The following is a 22043-nucleotide window of genomic DNA, read 5'->3' as shown; positions in this document are numbered from 1 at the left end:
AGGAAGGGCGCATGCGCCGCCCGCGCCGTGCCGGCCGCCCGCGCCGTGCCGGCCCCACGGCCCATAAGGGGCGGGGCCGCTGGGGGCGGGGCCGCTTTCCCGCCCTCGCGGTCCGTCAGGCCGCCCCGCTCAGGCAGGGATGAGGCACCCGAGAACGACATCTCACCCATGGCCGAGGATGAACCAAACACGAGCGAGTACAAGTCATACCGCAAACTTTAATATCCAAGAAAAATCAAGTCTGTTACAGACACTGAAAACGGGGGGAAGCTCACGCAGACACAACACTTCCCATTCTTTCCTTCATAACTGATTTTAGAGCATACTATATATAAATAAAAATACAGGACACTTTACATTTGTCAAATTTGCTCCATGTAAAGAAGTATCACACCGAAGATTATGCAGCATTTTATTTCACACCCAATACCATGTGCGGTTTAATAGCAACCTCAATGAAATGGTCTCGGCTTCAGCTGACAAACACCTTAAGCATTTTTTTCCCCCATGTATACAATTCAAAATAGGAATATGATCACAGTCAATAATACACAATTATCCCCATGCATAAAGATATAAATTCTTCAAATTCATCATTTGTAAATAGTACTGCAGGTAAAACACTACTCATGAAGTTCACTGACAAAGCTATTCTGCTTCCATCTCTTAACGCAACTGTTAAATCTTAAAAGGAAAACATTGGGGGGAAACCGGCATTCTCTAGATGAGAAATGAAAGCACACCACTATACAGCTGACATAACTAAAAAAAAATTTCCTAAAAATAACACCAAAAATGGCACTTATGACAATGCGAGGTGGCCAAGAACAAAACCAGCAGAACAGAGGATATTAACATTCAACCCAAAAGCAAGAGTGCAATTGCCTACTTATGAAGAACAAGAAAATCACATGTCAACTACAGACTGCAGAGGAGGCAGAAACTGGGCAATATTACAGATCTATAGGCTACTCAGCAAAAGCATAATCCACAGTCGCCTAATCTCATTTTATTTCAAGGACTTTGAAAATAAAGTAAAATACTAATCATGTTCTATCTACAGAAAAAAAAAATCAGAATGAAAGCAAAGAATCACCAAGTCCCTCAAAAATAAATACTAAAATAACGAAATCAGAGCAATTTTTATTTTTAGGTGTGCAAGGGTTTTTATAATTTATCTACTTGTTGCAATGGCAGTGTTGCAAACACGTTTTTCTTGGAGCAGGGTAGAACTTTGACAGTTCATTTATGGAGCTAAATCTCGGTGGTGCACTTCTAGGAAGAAGACACAGTACGACTATTTTAAGCAAAGCTCTAATCGAAAACTTCTGTAGGCAAGAAGCCTTTATTCTCAACAATAATTCTGAGCAGAAAGAGATACAGTACTGAACATACTCAGGCATGTGTTTTCTTATGCAGTGTTGAAACTATAAAAAAAGTTTGTGTTTTCCCTCCTTGCAGACTTTCAATTTCAGAACAAAGGCACAAATTTCTGGCCTTAATGGAAAAAAATCTGAAAGCCAGTAATAGATCTATCAAAGAGTTGTGACTAGGACATCGCCATGAAAAAAGGATTAGAACTAAGGGGAAGCAAGCAAGCTACTGTCCAGTGCCATTATGATCAAATATGAAAACCCCCTTGATTCCTTATCATGACATTTTTATATTTTGAAGAAATTTTTGAAAATGATACTTATGGTAATCAATATATTAAGAAAATAAAATGGCTCACATGATACCTCCTCTCAGCCGTTATTAATTTGTTTTCTCATTTACATCACTTCTGAGTGACAGAAGATTCATAATCTTGTATAATATGAAAATCTGTAAATTATCACCTTAGCCACATCTGCTGAGTTAAAAAAAAAGTAGGATAAGGAATCAAGAAGTCACTAAAGTCACAGTGGTAAAGTGCCTGTAGTTACAAGGAAACTGCTTTACCAACTGGCCTGCACATGCTGGTAGAGATGATTAGGTTACAGAACACAATATTTACAGGTAATTTTTTTTTCCCCTTTGAGAAACAGATTTTTCTGTTGTACTACCTACAAATGGTGTTGAGAACTCAGCTATGTTACCAACTTCAAAAAAAGGAAAGAGATCAAGGTATAACCTGACTTTCTGTTAATTATGCTTAGCGAAACATTACTGCTTCACTGTTTTGGCATAAGCAGTAAGTAGGTGACTCAATATCAATATATTTTAAGACAGCACCTAACGTATTTCAGTTTCAACACTAAGAGATTCATAAAAATTGGTGTTATTCCTGAACTGATGTTAACATACCGCTTCTCTGTGACATGCTGCTTCTCCTTTACTCAGTACTCTGTTTTCACATAGTGTTTCAAATTGCGTACAGGTTCTTTATTTTGATTAAATTGTTAACAGTGGTACAAAGATTAGGATTTCTATAACCATCTACTTTTTTTCAGTTCTACAGAAAATGCTGCAACAGTTCTGATGGCTACTGTATCTATCAAGAATAATTTTATCACTTTCCAAACATTTCAGACTTCATAATTTAAGTATATATTTAGAAATACTTTTCTAAATGTGACACAGCTAGTACAGTAAGCACCTCTATGCATTCCTAACATCATTAAATAAAGAAAATAATTATAAATCCATTAAAAATCAGGCAGCATATGTGGAGAATCAGCCTGGTTATAGCAAATGTTACATTTTATTCCCAAGAAACCACTTTTGCTTTTATTTTTAATGCATTCTAAACATAAAGACAGTGTATGTCAGTATCTCCTCCTCCTTTTTCATGAGTATATTACAAATGTGTATGGCATAGTACATGTCTGGATAGCAACAGAGACATTAAGAAAATAGACACTATCTAAATCCTATTAAGAAGGCACCACTGATTTGAGGTTGTGTCCAGACATCCCCCAGTCCACTTCATTCTCTTTTTTTTTTTTTTTTTTTTTTCTGATTGATGTATTCAGACCACTTTTATTCTGGTTTTCTCACCACAAACAACACACATTCATAGTAGTATTTCATCATGGAGAGTTCATTCACAGTGTAAGTTGTCTGTACAGATTCTTTCTCCACCTGAAAAAAACGCAGTTTTCAAAATACCTTCTCTACAAGAACTGTACATGCTTCTCTTATTAACAAATAAATTGCTAGATGTTTACTAGATTTCAAGGCCCATCTATAAACGCTTTTTAAAAAATTAGGACAGCAAATAGTTTGCAACACACTTAAAAACCTTTATCCTAGAAGTTCTCAGTATATGACATTATGATGAACTATATTTAACATAAAGGCTTATTCAAAGGAGTTTGTCTGGTTGATACCAACGCTACTCATTGCAAACTACAGCATCTTCTTACCTCTATATGGAATCCATATTGCAGTATAACATTTTTTATATCCTCATAGCTTAATTCTATAGAAAGTTCATTTCCCAAGTTTTCAAAGTGATAAAGGAGAGGACCTAGAGTAAAGATACAATGGAAATGGCTATGAAAAACATGAAAATGTTTTAAAAATCAACAGCACATACTGAAAATGCAATGAATGCTTACATCCAGAGTCATTCAAATACAGACAGAAGAACGCATTTCTGTCACTTAAATGTGATTTTTTATAATCATTTCAGAATCAATGCAAAATAAGAACATATTAGTTCAGCTGCTTATTCAAAAATGAAGTCTCATTTCACACCAGATTGTGTTTTCTGTATCCTAAAACTTCTTCAGCCTAGCATCACTGTTGTCTCCATAGAGCAGGAGGCAGAACATGCTGTGGTGTACCTGGGAGTTCTGCCTGCATTCTGGAACTGGCCAGGACTGGTGTAATGACTGACACAAAATGTTTTATCTCCTGAGTCTTGTCTGCTATTTCTTCACCATGGGAGGCTTAATGTAAGTCTCTTTTCTTTTGAGACAAGGCATACATAGATCTGATTCCCAAAGCTAGCACAAATCAGACAGAGTAAGAAAAAAAAAATGTAAGGATGTATTTACACACAGAGCAAGTCAGGTTTTTTTTTTGAAAAACGGTAAAAAATAATACAAGACACTACATATGTGAAACAACAAATGTTTGATTCATGAATGCAAGACCTGCCACCAGCAAGATTTACTTCTGTATTTAAATATCACATGGGGTTGATTTGATTGTAACTATCGAACATCTGGACATATTCTGAATACATCTGAGATAACTTCCAAGCCGTAGATGTTTCTACCTCTACGGAGTTTTCAGCACAGACATTAATTCCCAGAACTCCTTTCAAGTACTAGATGCCTGTTACGTGATCAAATATAAGTCAGGGCTAGTAAGAAGAGAGGTTGGTCACACTTGCCTACGTTTATCCATATTCCTCCAGGCTTTAGTATTTTCCATATAGTATCAATATAATCAATAACGTTATGTGCTGTGTCTATGAAAAAGCAAGTTGCTATGCAGTCCCAGGTATCTGTATAAAAAGCAAATTATACAAGAGATTAGTTTCAGTGTTTCTACCCTTGTAAAAATTCATCATTTAAGCCTAGTCTTGATAAAACACTCAACATGAACTAACAACAGTTGAAAGCTCTTCATTCAATTTACAAGTAAATAAAATATTTCATTTCAGTTTATGTTAACAACAGGTAAATTTTGGCTCCGGTGACCTAAGTATATATGTGTATACACATACAAACTTTAAAATATTAAACACACTATTTACACATTTAATAAAACTTTTCATACACATATGAGATTGGTATTATATACTGTAAAATGTAAACATCATAGAACATTTTATATAAATGAAGGCCCAAGTGTGCTATTACTCATCTGAGCTACAAACTTCATTACCCCAACTGTTAAAAATACAACTGCAAAAACACCCAGTAATTTGGGGTCTCTCTAGTTAATACCTAGAACAACACAAGTCTGTACACTAAAGTGTACTTTCACAAATCATATAGCTTTACCACATTTTATCCAGTATCTGAGTATTTCTCCAACTGTTTTTTACTAATTTAACAAGCAGAATCTTTCAAAGTCTACCATGTAGAGCATGAGTCTCTGTTTCTCTGTAAACATATATCCTTGAAATTGCAAAATTTAAAGTTCTGTAAATAAAAAAAAATAGAAGTGTCAACTTATGCTAGTATAAGATGTTCTAATGTAAGAAAGAACCTTCAGAAAATTAAGCAACTGTAAGGAAGGCTCCTACAAGAAAATATCTGCAAGTGTAGCTGCAAGTAAAGGGCAGATCAATAGCTATATAATCCTAGTGAAAAACAGCTATTTGTCTACTAGGGACCAAAAGGCAGAAGATACATGTCTGAGGTGATAATCCAATACTGTGTAAGGAAAAAACAGTGACTTCTAAATAGGCATATATTAGAATATTAGACTAGATAAAAAGAAATGGGTAAGTATGACCCTTGCTCAAATCCTCAATCTGTAATTGTCAGAGCAAGCAGTAAATAGGATAGTCTTCTGCAGGCTAATTCAGCATTAGGTTAGTCATAAAGCATTACTTCATAGCTGCAATGAGGACAGCACAATTAACCTGGTATCACAAATAAGTGGTTAGTTCTACCAACAGAAGTCTCAGTCCTTCATAATTATTGTCCCCATCATGTGCTTCTGAAATATTTACTATTATATTAACAAAGTATATATGTTTCATTTAGAATTTACTACTACTGAAAGTTTGCTTTGCTTTTACAACAGAAAATGAGTCAATTAAAAAAAAAATTCTATTTTTTTACACTAAAGAAGTTACTTGTTACATTCTATTTGTAACCTCACTTTTATAAATCAAGTAAACCTTTCTGTAATACTACTATGCTGTCTTATTCTGAAAGAGACTACTTTAGCAAAAATTTGTTAAGCAAGAAGATGTTCATATTTTTTTATAACTAAGAGGAAAAGAAAATGTGATTTGGAATAAGAAAATCTTATAGCAACTAGTACTTTTTGCTTAATGCTTGTAGATAACAGTTCCCTTCTATTTGTATTCATTAACTGTCCTGTAATGAATACTCTGAAAATATAGTTACACGGATAACCTGGAAGTTTGCATTTACTCACTGCACTCAGAATAAATTTCTTGAAAATCCCCTGCTGTCATAGAGAAGTTCGAACCAGAAGGAAGACTGTGAGGGTCAACATCAGGGAAATAAATTGGACGTATCTGATCAGCAGATCTTCTGTTATTGCTAAACTGATGAATCCAGGGATAAAGCTTACACGAGTTAATTTCAGAGCATCTGCAAAATACAGAAATCAGCACAATTCAGTTTCAACTAAACACTTATCTATGATCTAGAAATGCAGGACTCAAAGACTTATGCCAACATCCACTGTAATGATGATAAAGTTCTTGCAAATACTATACATTTTCTAAAGCACTTTTGTATAGCTCATAATACTTCAGACTGTCCATCAATTTATGAAGTGATCAAGGAAACCAGTTTTACTCTGACACACAAATCATCACTACAAAAATAAAATCTTAAAATTAAAAAGGCAGTTATTTTCCCACTTTTTACCCTTTTCCTGGACTTATTTCTCCACTAGAAAGAAAATACACAAGACTGTTTTGCAAGATTAATGAAATTTGTGACTTAGCACATTCACTAAAGCTAAGCCTTTCTGGATCATTTTTTTTTCTATTAAAAAAATTGAGTAAGATTAGTTCCATGAATTTTACTGGAAACATTTGTTCTCATTCTAGACTTCTGTATCTTTTCTGAACCATAATCATAGGGGTTTTGAAGCACAGCAGAACAAAATCATTTTTCGGATGCTAACTGAAAGGGTGCTTTTAGATTTCAAAAAATAAATAAAATCCATTTTGTAAAGCACATTAGTTTTGCAGTGGGTGTCATTTTAAGTTAGTAACATCCAGAGTGTTGCAATTATGCTGTGTACACGTCTCTGTAAAATAAAATTTCTAAGTTGATCCGACTAAGTCAACTCATTTTAAAGAGTTAAAAAAATACCATTAACATCTAAAAGGCAGCACTTCCCACAGTTCTGTAAAATAAGTTCATGATTTAAAAATTAAGCCACTTCCTTTCAGAAACAACAGAGGACACATCTGTCCCACAAAACACATATCAAACAAGCTGCAAGTAATCTACCAGTTTATAGGAACTACCATCTTTTGACTAGGGGATAGAAAACATCTTTGGTAAAGTCTTTGAAATAACATTTTTTACCCTCTCCATGTAATACTTTTATTTCATTTGTCAGTAAAAAAATAACACAAAACCTCCTGTATTTGAGCAGCAGCATACTGCACTCATTGACTGTCTCCATATATAATGAATAAACAAATGTAAATCAGATATATGCAGTCAGTGTGAGGAAAAAAAAAAAAAAGCATGGAAAAACCCTTCATAATATGGGCATAATTTCTTCAAGAAAGGAATTTCTATTTTGATTCAAAAAAACCAACACTCCTCCCCCAACAAATCACAACAAAAACACACCCAAAACCTCCATGTTGGCCAATAAAAGCTGTGTGTTAACCATTCTAGCATTCTCCGTATGCTTCCAGTTGATTTGTATTATCCTCAGACCATTTTTTTTAAACAATGAAAACTTCCCTAAAAGTAAGATAAAGAAAATAAGAGATCTGAGCAGATTAGAAAGTTGGTTTTTTTTTTTTTTTTTCTGGGCTATACTATGAGGGAACACATATCTCCTCGTACTTTTTCTTTCCCCCACGCAAAGTATATTCATGTGGACCTTCAAAAAATTCCAAAAGGAATTCCCGACCTAACACAGAAGACCAGTTCGTGTTCATATTCAAGCCTGAAAACCTCACTTTCCAGTTTCAGTAATTTTTACTAAGTTCTCCTTCTAATATATTTAACTGTGATGCACTTTCTTCCATAGGGGTAGGGCATTTACTATTCACTATTGAGTTAAAAAACAGGGTTCTGGAAAAAATGGGTAGGTAAAATCTTACTTCTGGCAACTGATTTACAGATAAAATGCTTAACTGCTTTAATCCTAATGTATTCATGGACATGCAATAAATTAAGCAGCTCTCTCAAAGCGTCAAGATTCACCTAGACTACATTATATTCAGAAAGTAAAGATAAGTCAATTATTAGCATGAACATTACTGGTATTAAAACTTTTTTGAACTAACCCTACTCTGACTTCAGTATAAAGTGATTTTTCTATTATTTCAACTGAGCTTTCTCAAATAAGTGGGACTACTGCTAGTGAAGGGCTATGGGACTGAGGCTACTGACCCTGTACTCTGAATCTCCAGCTGCAGGAAACAGCAAATCAACGAGCTGCTCCTGTCTCCTCCACACAGACACCAGCATAGCGTTGTTTCCCCTCCTACCAGATGTCAAAGGGAAGTAACGTGTGTCCTCCAGCTCTAGACTGCCTGAAAACTTCAGTATGCTTTCCAGAAGCTGGAAAACAGATTACGCTCTTCAGATTTTGCTCTTCCAAAACATCTAAATTACATATGTCTGTACCTTGCCAGTGATCACCTCTGCCATTATAACCAGAAGTCATCTAAACACTAGAAAAATATAAGAGCAATTAGAACTTTATCCATACAAGAAAAAGCACAATTTCCCATACAAGGACTGTAGCAGTGCTGCAGCCATTGTAGCTTAACTATTCCAGGGTCAATTTATTTTCAAATTAAGAGCTTCCTCAATGGAATAATGCACTATAATTAATTTCAAATACTTACAGTGACCATAGCTAGTCTTGACACACTCTCTCCATACCATGTTATGTAACTTTATCCACATTAACAAAAGTTCAAAATTTAAGAGAATCAAGGTTTTTTTACACGTATAAAAATCATCAGATACCACTTTGTGTACAGAAGACTTAAGTCACTGTACCACAGCTAGGAGCCCACTGCAGTAGTTGGCTTGACACTCAATACAGTACTTTGTCTTCCTAAATATAAACCAAAGTCAGAGAAAGAAGGTGGATCCAAACTGTAAACACGTTAGCAAAATTCTCATGATTTTAGCAACTGAGAACGCAAGTTAATTAAATTAAGACTAGTTGAAAGCTGATTTGCAAAATCTTTCTTTCTTACAACTGTTCCGTAACTAGTATCTCCAGCTCATACTGATCGTTGCTGTTTTTTTCTAGTTCCAAGAAGGCAAATATGTCCATTTCAGAAGGCTAACTGGGAACAGCCACTTAAGACTAAAATGATAGATCCCAAAAGTCCCTAAAACTTTAACAGACATCAGAAGTCCACAATGAGATCTGGCAGCAAGGGCTGGTGAGACTTCAACTGAACCAGCTGAAACTCAAGAGTCAGGTTAGCAGTATTCTCTTCCATGCTAGCAGGAAGACTTGCAACTGATAATCTGCCCAGCAAAGCTGAAGATTACAGCAGCTGAGCAACACTGAATTTTGCTATTCAAGATATGATACTATTAGTAAGTCTAAATGACATACACCTCTTCACTAAATACCTTATATACATTAGAAAAATATGAGCATTACAGGCTAAGAATGATTACTACTGTAAGTTAAGCATGGGTCTTAAGGAGAATTCCACATATAGGCCCAAGACTCATTATTTAAGGAAGACAAAACCCATGCCTTCAGAGGCAACTAGGAGTGAAGTTAACTTTCAGATTTGAACCACTATGACAGTTGATCAGTGGTCCCAAAGAAGGGATATCGATACTTTTCTGCTGCTTTAAATGATTTCAGAAGTTTCAAAGAGCCTAAGAGCCAGGAGGGCTGTATAGGTAAAGACAAGAAGAATGTGACCTTCTTTCAGCAGCTGCAAGGCATTAGACCAGTTCAACTGTAGTATACACTTTCACCAGCAGATGAGTCACTTAAGAATAATATAAAAGACCAAAAATCTATACCAAACACCTGTTTTCATCACATTGACCACTACTGTTTTAAGCACACATGCAGCAGCTGTAATAAACAGTGTTTTCTCCTTGTTTCTGAACAGTAAGCTATTAATATAATGGATTTGTGGACAATCAGACAAATTTGTCTCTGTGGACAAACAGGGCTCCAAAATGTCACAGTAATATAGAATAAAAGCCAATAGTTTCGGTGTTTTCAGCAAAGGTGTCTAACTCAGATTGAAGAATGAGTTAACTGGCAAATTCTGTCTCTCTGAACTTGGTAGCAGCTCCCCCCTAAAATAAAACACCCCCCAGACCTCTTTCATATTTGCCCACCATAGTCCCCCCTCCTCTTTCTTCCAATGCAGGTGACAGAATACCAAATACAGAAACATCACTCTAAATTAAACCTGTAAAGTGAAATTTACTACATTCAAATTTAGTACCGCAGCATAATTGTAGAACATTAACTATATGATTTTCGCTGTTACTCAGTGACAGGACTTGCCTAAAAAGTGGATTAGTATGCTTTAGTGATTTTCATGTCAAAACAGTGCCTAAAATTTTTGTATGGAATGTAACACTTCAACAGGTTTCCTGTGTTATTAATCACCACCACTAAGTATCATGCACATACTAACTAGTTCATATTTGACACCAGTGATTAAGTGTGCATTTTACAGAAACAGACGTGAAATCAATCATAAAATCTACTCAACATTATGCAGAAGATCTGCAGCACAATCTAGGGATTTAAGTCTCATAACAAAAGCCATATTACCTGATATAATTTTAATGAATCACAATACAATGCTTCCCTCCCCTATTTATCCCACTGTCTTTTTTTCTTTTTTATTAAAACATTCTCAGAAGTGGTTATGTGTGTCCTATGTTAGGACTTACAAATCTATTCTTTTGAGTTTTATTTATTCAAGGTTCTCTCATTTATAATTTTGCCTCCCTAGGTTTCAGTCAGTAAGTAAAACATAAGCTATGTACCTGTTGAGTACAAAGTTAGAAGAAAAGAGCATAAAGAGGCTCCATTCATTTCCTTGGCAAGCATAACCGAGCATAGCTATTTCCCACGCCAATCTACCTAGCCCAGCACCAGGTACCAGGATATTAACTTTGGAGATATCCCTGCAACAGAACAAAAATAATAGTTAAGTCTTTATCTGATACCTCTTAACAAAACTTACAGAGGGCTAGTTAAATATTTTTCCCCATACACTTAGATATTTTAATATATTTCCTGTATGACTTTAAATGCAAACCAAGTGAGTTCTCAGATTGGCTAACTGTACAGTCAAAACAACCACAGAAAATTACTCAAAAGAACATATACAGCCCTCATTCAGAATACAGATCATAATTACAAAACATTTTTTTCTGCAAACTTTCGCAGTTATCAACCTAGAAATCTCTTAAGTGAATAGAAGAAAGAACACTGTGAAATATCACCATTTATTTTTCTATGAGGTGCACTGATTGCTAGTAAATATTCTAGAAATCTTCTTGCTTACATTACATGGAAAACACATATTTTGACATCTGAAACACAAAGCAAAGCAAACTTCCATAAGGTGATGAGCAATTTGGACTGTAAAAGCCTTAAAGTAGTTACCTTCTCAGCAATTGTGGGTTTTACATATGCTGTTCACCGATTTTACTCAAGCACATTAAGTGACGTAAGATTTTCTAAATCAAAATGCATTGCATGCCCCTAACCCTCCACTTTCCCTGTCTAGGTATCAAGTTGAAGATAACCAGAAGACATCCAGCAGTGTGTGTTTACTGAGATACCTAGAAAAATCTCTCCCATCTCCAACTTTAGTAACTAATAAATAGAACCAGGAATCTCAAAGTTCTCTCCTCTTTCAGGCAGAAAAGGTAATATATACGTATTCTAACCATCAGCCCTCCCTCACAATACAATCAAAGCTTCACTTAGAAAACAAAAACTGCTTCGACACCAAACTGAAAGACACATGATCTAAAAATAAATATTTTTTTCCATTTCCAGTGATAAACAAGACTTCATAATTTCATATACCAACAAGCCAAGTGTGTACACTCAGACCACCCTCCCTTTTGCGTGGCACCTTCAAAGACAAAACATACATGTACCAATTTATATGCAACTAAACAAAGGAAGCCACAATCAGTACTTCCAAACATAAAATAGAAACAAAATGCAAAGTCTTTGACTACATAAAAATTCAGGATGCCAGAAAGTGTTCAAAAGAACATGCTGCATAAGCATGAAGAGGAGTGAGGGAGTTATGTAAATTCTGAGAAGTAGTACATTTCTGAAGACATTACCCCAAACAAAGCATTATTATTTTCTAAAGGCCACACAAACAAAGCAAGCAGTTTTAACAGTGACTTGCAGTTTGTGGTTTAATCATCTAACTAGTGAAGCCTCCCAGATGGAAAACCAAAGTTGTTCTCATTTCTGATTTTCATTTCCATTCCATTATACTTTAAGATTCATTTTCTGATTAACAAGCAGGAAATCAAGACTTCGCTAATACTTAAGAGCACTTCTCCAAAGCAACAGTTCTCCCTACCTCTTTTCTAGAAGGAAAGCCAGAAGAAAGTTAGCCAGAAAGTCCTACTGAAAAAAGAAATGTTAATTAAGGGGAAAACTACCAGATCAAGATGAAAATTTTGAAAACAGGAACTCAGAAGAACAAGGAAGAAAATCTACTTTCTAAGGGAAGCTAGAAAAAACACAATCTTATTTTTTTCTATTTGTAGTGGTACAATGTTATCCTAAATGTATTTCTAACTTTATTTATTTTCTTATATATAACTTTATTTATGATGTATTCAGATTAGCTTTACACAGATTTTTGCGGCTATATGTGGATGCTTCTACAATGAGTGGGTTGAAAAGCCCTATGCCACTTCCAAGTGGCACTGATTAGAAAAGACACTTCTCTTAAAACAATCTAATAACTATGCAGGTGTAATCACATTTTGAAATCTGCACCTTTATTCATCCTAATACAAGATAAAGCCTCTAACAGGCGAGTTTATTTTAAATTGCTTGTAAATATAAAGCTTTTGTATCTCTGAACTAATTTTCCCAATTCCCACTCCTAGAAAATAGTTGATTTTAACTTAATTTCCCTTTGCACCTTTAGTAAGGAATTAAAGTCTGTTTGGAAACTTGTTAGCAATTTAATTTCTATCTACACTCTTCATATCTGTTGCTAGGGTCTGGTGGTGGCCACCAACTTCATTTCAGCATACAGGGCACAGCTAATAGAACACAATATAATCAAACCTGAGGCCATAACACTGATATCAGCCTTCCAAATTGGTTCAAGAGCTATAATGAGAAATTAGATATGTGGCAAACCTACTGCATAACAAGTACTGAATGTTGATAGTGTCCAGCTATCAAAAGCAATGTTCAAACACCTTTAGCTTTTCAAGACTTAAAAGGCATTTTTAGTGAAAAATGAAGGATTTTTTAAAAAATGAAGGTACAAACCCAGTGATAGTGGGAGCACTTCAATGGCCTGTATTATGCTATCATTTGAATCATCGGAACAGCTAAAAACCAGCACAGAAACTGGCTGAAGTAATAAGATAACTTAGGAGGCTAGAAAGACCTGTTTGGTTTTTTTTTCCAGTGGATATGTAATTGCAGCAATAGCAAAGACAACTAAAAAAATTACTGTGATAACTGATAATAATCCATGGTTATCCACAGTGAAAACTACCCCCAAACTAGCCAGTAGCAGGAGGATTTCTATGACTAACGTGCTTTAACAAAAAAAATGATGGTGCTGAAGGGGTAGACTGAAGTTCAGTAAAAGAAAGGTCAGTGTCTGTGACTAAACACAAACCTCATTTTCATAAACTAAATAAACACTGCAACCCTGTGTTAGCCAAGACTGGTAAGTGCTAATATACAGCATACACACAGAAATCAGTGAAAACAGCATAGAATCACACTGTGGGATTGCTTCTTTCCTGATGTCTTCTATCTGTAATGTCTGTAAATTTAGATAGTGAACAGGTCTAATAGTATTTTTCATTACTTACCATAATCACATTCACAGAATTTTTTTAACTACTATTTTTCAAATAAAATAATGAAGATAGCTAAAAAGCACAATCATTTGAAGACCAACTATTCTCCAACCTTAGCAGCTGAGAAGCAGCTGTTTCGAGCAGCTGTTTTCCATGTAAAGACTTGCAAAGCCTTCAGTGGACTGCAGTAACACCAAAGACATAGTTTGTTCTTAAATCCAATGCTTATAGCAAGTTTAGGCAAAGCACAAATTACGATGAGATTAAAAACCCTATAGAGACAGATGCATTTTATATAAGGTAAACAGCAGAACTTTTACCATACCTTGAAATGTGGCTGAGCACATGCAGAAAGTATAGCCAAGCTCAGCCTTACAACAAATAATAAGCTGTGTTTTTCAGATAAAATGGAAACTAAGCACTAGTGACTGGGGCCGTCCTACTTAGCGTCTTGGAAAATGCAATGAATTGCTGGACTGCATGATAGATTAAAATTTCAAGTGGTTTCAGAGGCCAAGTTAATGAATAAAAGAAAACTTTGGAGAAAATACCTTAGGTTTACCGTTCTCCACTGTGGAATTATAATTAACTAAAAGGTTAATAATTTCTTTGCTTCCTTTTGGACAAAAGTTGATGATCTTTACATCCTCTCCCATAAGGAGGAACAGTTACAGTAGAAGTGAAAGAAAATAAAGAAAACAAAAGTAGGAAAAAAATAATACATCAGTATGCTCATTTAGATTTTCAACTTAATGTTTCACATAAAAATGCTTTAACAAACAAGAAATAATAATATTTCAAGAAATAATATGTATCTATGTTTTAGTATTTTCTCCTACAGAAAGCAGTAATCATGTTTCATTCAGATCCAAGAAATCCAAGAAATTTAAATGGCATCATCAAAAGGCAGACAACATTATAGACATCCTGTGAGCTCAAACTAATTCTAACACGAATAATAAATGAAATCTATCAGTTCTTCAGGAACACCTTGTCTCATGGGACTTCACATAACTGCTTTGTTGATCCTGTTAACAGAGTCTGTGTTAAGGTGCTAAGCAGAAAGAAGGAATTTTCTCTGAAGAGGAATGGGAGGTAGAAACACCTTCTGCTATTTTATTTTTAGACGACAGTCTTCTCAGAAGACTGGGCTGAAAAACAAGATAGCTAGCACCTTATCACAAGACTGTTCTTATTTACCCTTGCTTGTATCTCTTCCACATGACAGAAAAGCAAGAACATAGAGCACTTCATTTATTTTCCCTTTCTCTGCATAACAGCTGAACCAATACAGGCCAATCATGCAAAGAGCAACAAAGCAACATGAGCATGCATGGAACGAGATATACACGATAGATTAAAAAATTTAAACTCCTTTTTCATATTATTCCAATGCATGAAATCAATAATCTTAACAAATATTGTTAACTAGAAACTGAATGTATAATTCCATCGAAAACATTAAAAAGCAAAAGGTGACTTGTATTGACAACTTTAAAGGAATTATTTATTATTTAAAGGAATTATTTATTCATAATTTTCAACCCAAAAGACACCAAGGCAAAGCTATTTTCATCACCCAGTGCCAAAAATACACTTTTACTCCAGCGTTTTCATCATCTCAAGAGACTGCAGCACTTGGAACTCCAAAGAAACATCTTCCCCTATTAGTGCCCACAGTGAGTCCTCTCCAGAGGAAATGGACTTTGCATCCACTACACACAACAGTCAGACTAACTTCACTACAGCCCGCTCAGGCCATGTCTATCTGTTCAATTAGAAACAACTGCTCCCCTTCAAAACTCTGAAAAAGGAACAAACTGGCCAGTCAGCCGGCCCTGGCAGGGAAATTACTTCTTGCACAAGGCTGCGGCAGCACTGACAGTTAATACACTGCTTCTTGCCTCAAAAAGCTAAGTATACCTGAGCTGGAGAGCCTCTGTTACTAGGAAAAAGAGCGAGCTGATGGCAGTAAGTAACAATACATACACAGAGAACAGGTTTTACATAAGTGCTACTACAGCTCCATAACAATAATTAATATTAAATAAATAGGTATGTAATACATATTTTATAAATAAAAAATGTTTAATTTGACAAACTCCAACTTTTACTGGAGATATTTGAGATTTCTGTAGAGACAAAAAACCCTAACTGGGAATTCAGAGCCACGACAACAGGGACAGAATCACTGTCATATCAGGTGTGTTTGACGACAACAACAGAATTCCTGGTGAAGAAGCACAAAGCTATCAACTTCAGATTCACCCAACCTGTTACCACATGTTGCTTCCTAATACCAACTGGATGTTTTGAAATAGTGATCCTTGATGATAAATTAGAAGACTTTCCAAATTCAGTCATGAATCTCTAAGACGTGACTTAAGTTACTTCTCCCATAATGAAAATGCTTTAAAAGCCAGCATACAGAGAAAAATGTGCTATCTTCGAGATTAGAATGATTACTTTCAAAACTATGACTCTCCCTACAGATGTGCATATAAGAGGTACATCAGGTAACCTATAGTATCTAATTCATTTTTATCTTACATGGGGCACTATTAGCACTAAAAACATATTGCAGAAAGTTTACCTTCAGAAAAAGCGTCTTTAGTGGTGCGTCCACCTTGAGACAAGTTAACCCAAAGCAAAGGAGAAATCAATGATAACCACTCCATGTTCTGCAACCACTAACAATCTTGATTAACGAAAATTAAAAGATGACCAGCAGAACTTGCTTTCAAATTGGCACAAGTGCATTATTAGCAATTAGTGAGAAAGAAGAAAGCCCATGGAAACACCCAGCTATATCAAACCTAAGTTCTGACCTGTTACATTTATGAGTACAAAGTTCACAAATTTTCCCATTATAAGTGTTAAGTTTAAACTGAAAAGTACTTTATGATGACTTGGCTGACTAAGTTGCAGAAACATTACACACAGAATTCTTACAGCAGCAGTATCTTCTGAGATTCTACCAGTATACTTCTACTTAAAGTTACCTAAAAAAACCCCTGCACCAATTACTATTTTGGTGGCATTAACAAGCTAAAGCGGTTACAAAGCTACCCTCACAGATGCAGAAAAGCTCTTTTCAAGACTTACCTTGTAACATCTGTCTGAAATCAAGGCTAGAATTCAGTATTTAGAGCATAAATTTTTAGTGCAATAAAGCTGCACTAGAGCTTGTAAGTTTTCTTCCCTCCTTTCTTATTCTACCATGAAAGACAATACTCATATTTGTTGTCACAAAGATCCTTCCTTTTATCTACAGTTCATGCAGTACATGCCCTCTGAGAATCTGCAAACTTTACCTCACTGAGCACAACTGAGTTAACTCCACAGCCTCCCAAGGTCACTTAAACATGAACAGATATCCCACCATATCAAGCTGCAAAAAAACAATCATCCCTGGTTTACCTGTTATTCCTTTGTGAAGTTTATGATTATGCTCTTTTCCAACACCTTGCACTAGAAACAAAAACTTTCTTGATCAAAAAATAAATTCCACTGTATTCATAGTAATTTCTATATTTTTAAATCCAAATTTTTCATTACTTCATAAAAACTTTGTTAGATTTCTGCAACAGTGGACACCTAAATTAAAAAAAAAAAAAAAAAAGTCTTAAAACACTATTACCATCTTTCTTTCGGAAAGTTCTTTACAATTTCACTAATGATTGGCTGGTAGCAGGAATCTCTCTCAGGCTTTCCCTCTTCGCTCCAGTCTCTCACAAATTGTTTCAAGGTGGATTTTAATTTATCCATGTCAAATGTTGAAGCTGGTGTAATCTTCCCTCTTCCCTGATTAAAGTGGAAGAAAAAAAAAAAAAAGGTTAATGGAAAACGTATGAAGTTTCTTCAGTCTTAGGGAAAAAAAAACCAAACAAAACCACACAAGCAAACAAACAAAATAAAAAAACAGATAAAAGCCATGCTATAAGGCCTGCTGGGAGTTTTAGCTGACAAAGCACTCGCTTTTCACTCCTGGCACCAGGGCTCAAATCCAACCTAGAATCCTACACAAATTAAAATTGCTGGTTTAAGTTCAGCACCAAAGAGACCAGATTCCACATCAAAAAAACAATGCAAAAAGTATGGCATAGCAGAGCATAATCAATAGTCCTCACTCAAGGACTAGGGCTTTGCTAGTGCAGAGTCTGAACTGCTTACACTGAGAAGAGGATCCCTTTAGGTACTCATGAGGCAATACTGAGCAGCTCATGTTAGAGTTGCCCATTACTGTACCCTGCCTGCAGATACCAAAAAAGGACTTCAGTTTCCATATCTGCCAGTCTGAGTGCAATTTTTTTTGGTAGAGATGCCACACTGAAAAAGCAGATAAGTAGTGAAAAAGTTTTCAGATGATAACATTAAAAATACTTGGCCTATCTAAAATTGTAACTGATTTAGAATGCAATAACATATAAGAACCTACAGTAAGACAGACAATATGCTCTAAACTGTCAACTGAAAAAAATAACTTCGAAATGTAATAAGGGTAGAGCTAGAACTCTGGAGTGAAAAACTGCTTTTTCACAATACATGATTACTGTCATTTGCCAGATTCACCATTAGTTTTTTTAACAGTAACTAAAGGACTAACCACAAATCATTTTATTAAACATCAGCTCTACAAGATGTGAAAGACAAGAGTGAGAAAACATAAGCAAACAAAAAGCAAGAAAGGAGAAAGGCAAAAGGAAAGAAAGTCAGGAAGCCTAAAGTTACAAAAAAATAAGGCAGAAAATCCAAAAGCATACAAAATTTAAATTTGGAGTATGAAAAAGTCCATTTTAACATACATCTTCTCCATATTCTTTATTTTCAAACATATGAGCACAGTCATTCACAATGGTCTGTAGTATCTGTTGATTATGATCAATGCACTTCCGAATCTTGTCAAGGTGAGGAAGGAATTGAGGAAGAAGACTCTGCTGGTTAGCTGGGAGAGATTTAAACTGCCTCTCTGTTCTGTTCACTCGTTCATGCATATTCGTTCTAAAAACCAAAAAGTTTAAGGTCATTGAGATATTTAGAAGCAATACACACACTAAATACAGATAATTAACTTTAAACTACTCCAATTACAATTATTCATTTCTTTAGACACAGAAAGTGACCAGATTTTGTAATTCCTCACTAGAAAACGGGTTTTCAATAATTTTTAGGCAAAATGGTTGTTTTAAGGCCTAGTTCTATATTACCACTCTTTTTAACATGTCGCCGTTTAAGAGGGCCATTGTTTTCTTCTTGCAGTTTTATCATCTGCCATTCACTTCCAGCACAGGTGATCAATACATAGATCTAAAAAATTTAATGAACAGCCAGTCTCCAACCCATAAAGACCAGCCAGATTGTTTCACAAATTCAATTTTAATGGAATGAATTGCTGAATGTAGTGATAAGCTTTGGATAAAATAACAAGAAGTGGAATGGAAACAGGGATATTCAAAAGCAACTACTACTGAAAGAACCGTACAAGTCACAGCTGGACCATACTGGCATTCTAGCCGTCGCACTAAGATACTAAGCTACCTTCTTTTAACTGCATATTCCCCTCAAGTACGAGTACTGTTACTTGATCATGTAACTGATCCAAGCTAAAAATAACTCTTCCATTTCCCCAAAATAAAAGTTCCACTAAAAAGATGAATCTACTGCCAGGAGAAAGAGGTCTGTTTTCTCTTTTCTCTTCCTTCTCCTCACCCAAAACAGTGCTGCCCTCCACCTTGTTCTAGCACTCAGCAGACCTATCATAAAGCTCATTTAACTTGCTAACCCTGAAGAGACCCTGACACAGACTTGCTTGATTTGATTTCTGCCAGTTTAGCAAGGAAAGTTGGCTGAGTACGGTCATAGGGACTCTAAAGAGGTCATAAAACCAGGACAAGCCATACTGCCCCTTTTGGCAGCAGCAAATCATTTTATCAGGTCAAGTCATAACTCAGTTTCTCAAACTCTTGTGTCAGCAGCACGGAATTGAAAACTAGCCATCAGAGAGCATAAGTTGCAACTGCTGCAATTTTAGTCTAGAAATTTGATGAGTTAATATCTCCAACATTACATATGTGCTACTGAGAAAAGCGTGTTCATTGCAACAGCTAAACCAGTTTTAAATTACATTTAAGAAAAAAAAAAAAAAAGAGAAGGAACAATAACAAAAAGAAACTAATCCACTATATAAAGCATATAAGCTCAGCTTAACATAATCTTGAAAGTTTTATCAGAAAAATTCTTTCAACCATGATACTCCACTCTTTCATGTTGAACTGCAACCTTCTAGCAGGACTAATAATTCACTGTAATCAGAACTACATACAAGTAATGAAGCCTCAAGACCACAGTAACTTTAGTGTGGACTCACCTGAAAATGTGTTATTGCCTTACTCACACAGATGTTTCAAATTAAATTATTTTTAACTACCAAGATATGTAACTTCGCTTATATTCAGTGTTATTTATTTAAGGCAGAGGTAATTTAATTCAATTTCTGTACTGAAAATTTGAGCCCTATCCTTTTGTTATGTGTTTATTGAAACTGAAGTATTCAAAAACAACTCAGAAAAACAACTCAGGTTGAGAAAGATGTTCCGAGCTTCTAAGGCCTGAGGATGCAATTACATCACGGATGTAAGAAAACTACAGTTGACTGTTGCACTAACATAAAGTCTTTAGTATGGCCAAACTGAATTACAGAATTCAGTTTGGAAAAATACATCGAAGTAACATCTAGACCAACCTCCCACTCAAACAGTAGTCCTGGAAAACAAAAAATCCCTATATAAAAACAGCAAACAGAATAAAAATCACCCACTCCTTCCAAGAACCATCACATAAAAATTATACTTGTCTAATGTTAATAGAAAAGGTGAAGCACATAATAAAAATTCACATGATGCGGGTTTGTCAACTGATGCATAGAAATACACAGTGTAGCTACATCCCAAATCTGCTTCCCAAACCTAGAGTAACAGAGACTGTTTACCAAAGTACTACAGAGGACTGAACTTTTTCAGCCAGTCCCCCCCTACTAGCAGTTTGAGTAATTTTCGTCTCCTCTTCCATCTAATGCATTCAGACATAAAGCTGGGTCCTTCCTCACACCTATGGGGCCATAAAGACACCTTCTGACTCAATAGCTGTCTAAAAAACCCAAGTTATAACAAAATAGCATCCATTAGCCCTAACAACAGGTCTTTAGCGCAAATTAACAGTCTGTCAAAAATTTCCCCAACAATCCTGCGTCTCTGCCAGCAGGTGCTACTGTCGTTTCGAGTACTTGACAGCGTCTCAAAGCATTTTGACTTATAAAGAGAGATTCTACACCCTTTTCAGGTGCATCGCACTTCGAGGTGCCTTGGGCTTTCTTTTTTGTGCTTCCTGTCTGACAAGGGCATCGAGGCAGCTTCGTGCGCACGCAGCGGGGTGAGGGGAGCGGAGGTTCCCTCCCGACCCGGGCTGCCGCTCCCGCCGCAGGCACGGCGCCTCCCGGAGCAGGACCGCGGGAGGCGGACGCACCACAGGCTCACAGGAGCCAAGAGCTCCGGAGCGCCGCCCGCACGGCCGGCGAGCTCCCGAGCCCTGGGAGCCAGGCAGGTGCGAGGAGAACGCGGCGGACAGGACGGGGCCCCGGCAGGGCCTCCGCACACGGCGGCCGGTCTCGGTTACCCGTAGTATCGGAAGGCGTTGATGATCCTCCGGAAATGCTCCCGCTCCAGCCGCTCCTCCTCCGCCTCCTCCTCCCCGCTGGCCGCCAGCACCCTCGGCTGTTCAGGCTGCCGCCTCCGCCGCTCCTCGCTCGGCGCGGCCGCCTGCTCCCCTTCGGGCTCGCTGCCTCCACCGCCCGCGTTCTCCCCCGGCCACGGCAGCTGCTCCCGCTCCTCCTCGTGGCCCCGCCGCAGCCCCCTGCGCATCGCCTTGGCCGGCGGGTCCCTCTCGGCCGCGGGTCGCGGCGGCAGCGGCGGCTGCGCTTTGCGGGACACAGCGCACGTGGCCGACATCCCCGCAACCACCGCCGGCAACGGTCGCGCCCGGCGCGCACGCTCCCGCGCTCACTTCCGGCGCGGCAGGGAGGGAGGCGGCACGGAGCGCGCTGGACCGTGCGATCAGGCAGGCAGTCTCGCGAGAAGACGATCACGCGCAGGCGCACTGCGG

The 22043-nt window shown here is 36.9% G+C and overlaps 1 protein-coding gene across 1 annotated transcript; it reads right to left on the bottom strand.

The window, feature by feature from the left end:
• Positions 1 to 198: 198 nt before the first annotated feature.
• On the bottom strand, positions 199 to 21893 carry CARNMT1 (carnosine N-methyltransferase 1). Its single transcript, XM_080363156.1, has 8 exons — positions 21558 to 21893; positions 18692 to 18887; positions 17527 to 17690; positions 10839 to 10979; positions 6052 to 6230; positions 4325 to 4438; positions 3348 to 3451; positions 199 to 3063 (listed from the first exon to the last, which is right to left on the bottom strand). The coding sequence occupies exons 1-8, from the start codon at positions 21887 to 21889 to the stop codon at positions 2962 to 2964; spliced, it is 1332 nt and encodes a 443-aa protein (XP_080219282.1). The 5' UTR covers positions 21890 to 21893; the 3' UTR covers positions 199 to 2961.
• Between the last annotated feature and the right edge of the window lie 150 nt (positions 21894 to 22043).

Source organism: Nesoenas mayeri, assembly GCF_963082525.1.
Source record: "Nesoenas mayeri genome assembly, chromosome: Z".
Lineage (NCBI taxonomy): Eukaryota > Metazoa > Chordata > Aves > Columbiformes > Columbidae > Nesoenas > Nesoenas mayeri.
Note: the sequence above shows the minus strand (reverse complement) of the source record. Positions and strands in the feature narration are given on the sequence as shown.